Below are 5,561 nucleotides of genomic sequence, written 5' to 3'. Positions count from 1 at the left end.
GGGTGAGTATTTAACATCCATAATGATGAATATCTAGGCTGCACAGACAGCTGTAGAGAGTGAGTAAATGATGACAATGTTCATTTTGGGTGAATCCCTTTAAGCGGCTTAAGTAATTTGAGCACAAAATATAGACTATTTCAACTGTGATTTTGCTATGGTCTCTACAACTTTCAGGCAACAGTTGAGAACCTGCGTTAAAATAAAACAGAAAATCAATATAAACAACATTCACCATTAATTGCTATATTCAAATATAATGTCTTTGAACTGTGTACTGTTCCCTCAATGTCTTTGTCCAGTCCCAGACAGCACAGGTCTGATCGTTTTAGCGTTGTGTTATATGCAGTTGCCAATGGCTCGTCTTTGCACTTTTCGACATCCAAAGCATTGTTTAGCTAACATTCAGATAAAGATACATAAATGCTCAGGCTGATGAACAGTATTTTGTAACGATAAAATCCCTAAAATTAAATTACCAACTGCTGTTGCCCCTCATTTGGCATGGTTCCCCAAAATGTTTTGCTTGCTTTAACTACGTTCAGGCTTGTTACCACAGGATTTGGACAACATTTAGGGTCACACTGCGACTGGACAGCTGTACATAAGTAAAAGATACAAACAAATCACTTAAATTTAAGCAAAAATCACATAAAATTCAATGAGTTAAAAAACAACTTTAACCTTTATGCATTTCTTTCTCATTCAGAGTTGTATTCAAAGTTTGGGTTGTCTTTGAAAAATGTGGTCCCACATTTGGTTCTGCTCCTATGCATGTGTTATAAAGATATAGTTAGTACAATTAATAGAATGGAATGTCCTACTCACATGCAGCACATTAATAGAATATTTAAACATTAATTGCATGTTTTTGTGTAATTGCAGAATGGGCACTCACTAGTGCAGTTTTTGAAATACTGCTCACATTCCCCCTTGCTTAACACAGTTTTGTGCATTTTTGCAAGGGGAAATGGCTCTTAAAAGAGCCTTTGAGTTATAAAGTGAAGAACAACAAAAAAAGAGGAGAGAGATGGAGGGGTGGGGATGACAATGACAAGGATCTGCAAAAAGAAGGAAATACAGAGAATCAGTATTAGCATAAAATGTTTTATTTTTTTTAATGACAATATAATTTTGTATAGCTATTGTTAATATTAACTTGTCCTATATTATTTCTGCTGGTTCAGTTTTGCCACTGTATTTCTTTTTAAGGGGCTTATTTTGGGAACACTATATCCTAATCATAATCCCACCAAAACCACACACACTAACGTTTCTAATGCTGCCTTTACGTGCTCTCGGAATTATCGTAAATACGAATTTCCTAGGTAAACATTGCACATGAACGCCCTCCCATTTCGAAACTTTAATGCGATTAGCTCGTAATCACAACTTCAGAAGTGAGAATTATCAAATTTCCGATAGAACGTGAAGGCGGCATTAGGCCTACAATGCTTTTGGGAAACACAGCCCTGGTTATTTGCGTGACATGGTGGAGTGAGTAAAATTACACGATTTTATTTTTAAACTACTTCACATTTCCTTTTAACAACACACTAAACGCCACTTTAGAATTAAAAATTGTAATTAAACAAATTAGACAAGAGATGTAGCTTGCCTGTACTCACCATGCAGCGAAGAACAGCAGAAATGAAAACCCGCTAGAATCGACGTCATGACTTGACGCCACTAACCAATGAGAACACTTGTAGGCGGGACAAGACGTGGAGCCCCGCCTCGATCTACGTCATTACTTTGCCACTAACCAATGAGAAGCGTTGTGGGTGGGGTGACACGTGCAGCCCCGCCCCAGGTGCAGCCCCGCCTCAATCTGCAGGCTGCAGCCGGGTGCTTCTCTGCCTCCTCAACTTTAGGCCATAGACGAACATGAGCCTCCCTGTTGTCCTTACAGAAATCCTCTCTAAAGCAGATTTTTCTCTCCATGCAGACCGGTGGATTTTTCGACATCCTCCAAACCATGTCATGTACAATTCTCATGCCAAATTGAATGATCTTCTTGAATGAAGGTCTTGCGCCCTTCACTTTTTTGCCAAGGCGATGAACTGTGTCCACAGTATTCTGCAGTTGTTCAGGAGAGTGAGGGACGATCTGTGACAGAATATCAATCACGACACTTCTGGCATCCTCATCTTCTCTTTCTGGAACCCCATTTAGCCTCAAACACCATCTGCGTTTGTATCGGTCATGTTCCACGCATTTCTGTTTCAACAGATCATTGTAACTGAGTTACCTGTTATTTCAAATTATCCACATCCTCCTTAACGCCTTTCAGCGCCATCGTATCGGCATCCAGAGACTCAGAAATTTTGACAATTGCATCAGTGTTCTCTTTCAGTTGGAATTCAAAGGCATGAATGTATTCCGAATTTTTAGGTCAAACTTACGACTGAGACTTTGGATGGCGGCGTACAGAACGCTAGTGGAAATCTCATCCTTTTCCTGTACTGCTTTCAGTGGGAGGCATTGTCTTCTGTCGAACATCTTTATCAGACGACACTTCAATCTCCATCGTATCAATGGTTTCCTCTCCTGCTTCCCCTGAAGCTATTCCAACATAGGCATGTTCTCCAGTTTTCCCGGCCATAACACTTCAGCAAGTGCAGCATAAAAAGTAAAGTGAATAGTCTTGTAAAAGCAAAAATTCACACGAATGTAGTAACAAAAAACATTAAAGCAAATAAATAATTATAAATGCAATAACCGTAGACCAGGAATAGACGGCCTTTTACACAATTATATCAGAGCATGTGAAAAGTTCAACTTGTCACTCCGCCATCTTGACACGCCCCCCCAACCAAGCTTTGCTTTGACTGTCAATCACCGGCGTTGTTTATTTTTATCTGAATCACTGCGTTTCAATATTTTAGTGAAATGTTAAATCGTAATTTTAGCAGCTCCTGAAATGGGTCATGCCATTGATATTACCAGAGCACTCAGCAGTTTAAAGGGGTCAAATGACTAAAATGTGACTAAGTGTAACGGATGGGGAAGAACACACTCACACACAGGGTTTCTTCTCTTAACTTTTATAAAGAATATCTCTTTAGATTTGAGACTTTAGTCTTTGCAACTTTACAGATCTTCTTTATGCACTAAGAGCTTGTAACACTCCAAAGAGAAAGGAAAAATTTAAATTGCATCGTATGACCCCTTTAAGTAAATAGAAACTCGGTTGATAGGAGGACGCAGTTGCATGGATGGAGGAAGATCAATGTAAGTGTCTAAAATGCATGCACACAGTTCAGATGAATGGTAAAAAAATCGCCCTCTTTAACAGTGCAGTTTAACGAAACTAAAATAACAAACATTAACAACAACATTGACATCCCATACGTTTTAATGGGCGCGCGTGTTGAACATTCCAGTCGCATTAAACTGGAGCGGAGGGAGTTACCATGGAAACGGGGCGTCAACTCAGCTGACAAGTAGCGAAACTCCATCTCCCAGTGTTGTTTTCACTGCTTTCAGGTAAGTTAGTCACTAAAATCACCGAAATAATACATACAACTCTTCCTGACACTTTCTTACATGTAACTGACACGTTTCTGTTCAATATTTACTTGATACCAGTTTACAGAAATGGTTTAGTGTCTTCGGGAAAAGACCGTTAGCATCACAACCGTTAACTAACTATAAAGGCTAACTATAAGAGGTGTTCATCATGCTCATCTGATGTTCGCTACTGTTATGAATAAGATATGTAACTTTAATACACAAGGGAAATTCCCAATATTAAACAAATAACCAAATTTACATGCATAGGACATTTGCGTTCTAAGAATGTACAGGAATACTTCAGATATAAAAACGCTGACCCATTATGTGATGTTTTCTCATTAAAATGGTACGATTTACTGTTAATTCAATAGAATATATGGGAGCACTAGGGAATAAGAATATGGCGGTGCAGTGGCTTCACTTCTTTATCATCGGGAGTAATCCAGTTCTCTGTTATAGATTAGTGGTGTAAATTTATAATGGATTACTATGGTCACATGGACTTAATGGACACGCACGCGGTGACCATAAAGTCCTCAAGACACATCAGATTTTATTTAAAATATCACTTTACCTCAAACATCTCGTTTTTATAATCCTTGGAAGTCAAACTCAATCGAAAATAAAATTAGATTAAGCAGACCTAAAGCAGAAGAGAGATCTCACTTCTGGATTGCAAAATAACAAAAACACATCAGTGATGAATGTTTCGGTATTATCTCATGTAGAAACATTTGGCAATATACAGTTAGCTTGATAATATTCATGCACCAATAATAAATTGTAAGTGTGTTTTTTAAATATACCCAGCACCAAAAGTAGAACAGTTAACATTAGAGCTTATCGATTTTGTAATTTAGCCCCAGGGCTCGTTTAATACCGGGTTTAGGTATCCATTCCTACTTACAAGAGAAGCAAAGAAGGATCAATTACAAAGCTACATGACAGTATATCTTGCATCTGCGTTTCCAAAATACATCTTAAGCAGAAGAATAACTCAATCATTTTAAAAACAACAAAGAACAATTTTAAAAATAAATCTCAGTCTCTCTTAAAGTGTTACAGTCTCTTCTTCAGCTTCCTGAACAAGAACAGTTTGTAAAAAGCTTCTACTTTCCTCCATAAAAGAGTAAGCAAACTACAAGTGACACATGCATATAACACAATTGAACATAATATGAAACTCATAAGAAAACAATGATATCATTTATATCATGAAGCAAAATGATACGCAATAATGAAACATTTTGACATTGTTCTTTGGGGAGGAACTCCATCTTTGAGTTGAACTGAATCTCACAGTTGAATCTGCTGGTTTTGAAGATGAAGAGAAACTTTATTCACTGTGAAAACTTTAGATAATGTTTCTTTGTCATATCACTTGTAATGACTTGTTAGAACAGATTAATCCAGATGATATTCTATTGCTTAATGCATTATTGTTTCAAGTTTGGTGAGAAGGCAGCATCAGATCTAAAAGTGCTGGATCTGAAGATGATCTAGTTACTGTGATTGTTTTTTGTATGACTGTGTAGAGCAGATGAATGACTGAAACACTTCCCACATGCAGTGCAGTGATACGGCTTCTCTCCAGTGTGGATCCTCTCATGTGTTTTCAGACTTGATGAATGACTGAATCTCTTGTTGCAGTGTGAACACGTATAAGGTTTCACTCCTGTGTGGATCCTCTCATGTGTTTTCAGACTTGATGAACGACTGAATCTCTTGTTGCATTGTGAACACGTATAAGGTTTCACTCCAATGTGGATCCTCTCATGTTTTTTCAGGCCTCCTGACCTATTGAATCCCTTGTCACAGTGTGAACACTTATAAGGTTTCTCTCCAGTGTGGATGCTCATGTGTTCTTTAACATGTACTGATTGTGTGAAACTCTTCCCGCACTGATCACAAGTGTATGGTTTCTCTCCAGTGTGAACTCTCATGTGACCATCAAGACTATATTTGCATTTCAAACTCTTTCCACAAAGATTACAGGAGTACAGTTTCTCTCCTGTATGAACTCTCATATGTGTCATAAGGCA

General features: G+C 38.0%; 1 protein-coding gene and 1 long non-coding RNA gene across 2 annotated transcripts in view; both read right to left on the bottom strand.

The window, feature by feature from the left end:
* Positions 1 to 282: 282 nt before the first annotated feature.
* LOC107727467 (uncharacterized) lies at positions 283 to 726 on the bottom strand. The gene is made up of 3 exons (XR_001638361.1): positions 685 to 726; positions 480 to 598; positions 283 to 398 (listed from the first exon to the last, which is right to left on the bottom strand). It is a non-coding gene; the product is annotated as an uncharacterized LOC107727467 (long non-coding RNA).
* Positions 727 to 2,449: 1,723 nt separating this feature from the next.
* Positions 2,450 to 5,561, bottom strand: part of LOC107727466 (gastrula zinc finger protein XlCGF57.1-like) — a gene marked incomplete at its 5' end in the record, with an annotated part of 4,308 nt that continues 1,196 nt past the window's right edge. Inside the window, 2 exons of the mRNA XM_016537338.1 lie at positions 2,450 to 2,565; positions 5,105 to 5,549. Of these exons, the coding sequence (XP_016392824.1) occupies positions 2,450 to 2,565; positions 5,105 to 5,549 (561 nt within the window). The remainder of the gene's footprint in view (positions 2,566 to 5,104; positions 5,550 to 5,561) is intronic.

Source organism: Sinocyclocheilus rhinocerous, unplaced genomic scaffold, assembly GCF_001515625.1.
Source record: "Sinocyclocheilus rhinocerous isolate Xijiao unplaced genomic scaffold, SAMN03320098_v1.1 scaffold8333, whole genome shotgun sequence".
Lineage (NCBI taxonomy): Eukaryota > Metazoa > Chordata > Actinopteri > Cypriniformes > Cyprinidae > Sinocyclocheilus > Sinocyclocheilus rhinocerous.
This window is presented reverse-complemented; position numbering and strand designations above follow the sequence as displayed.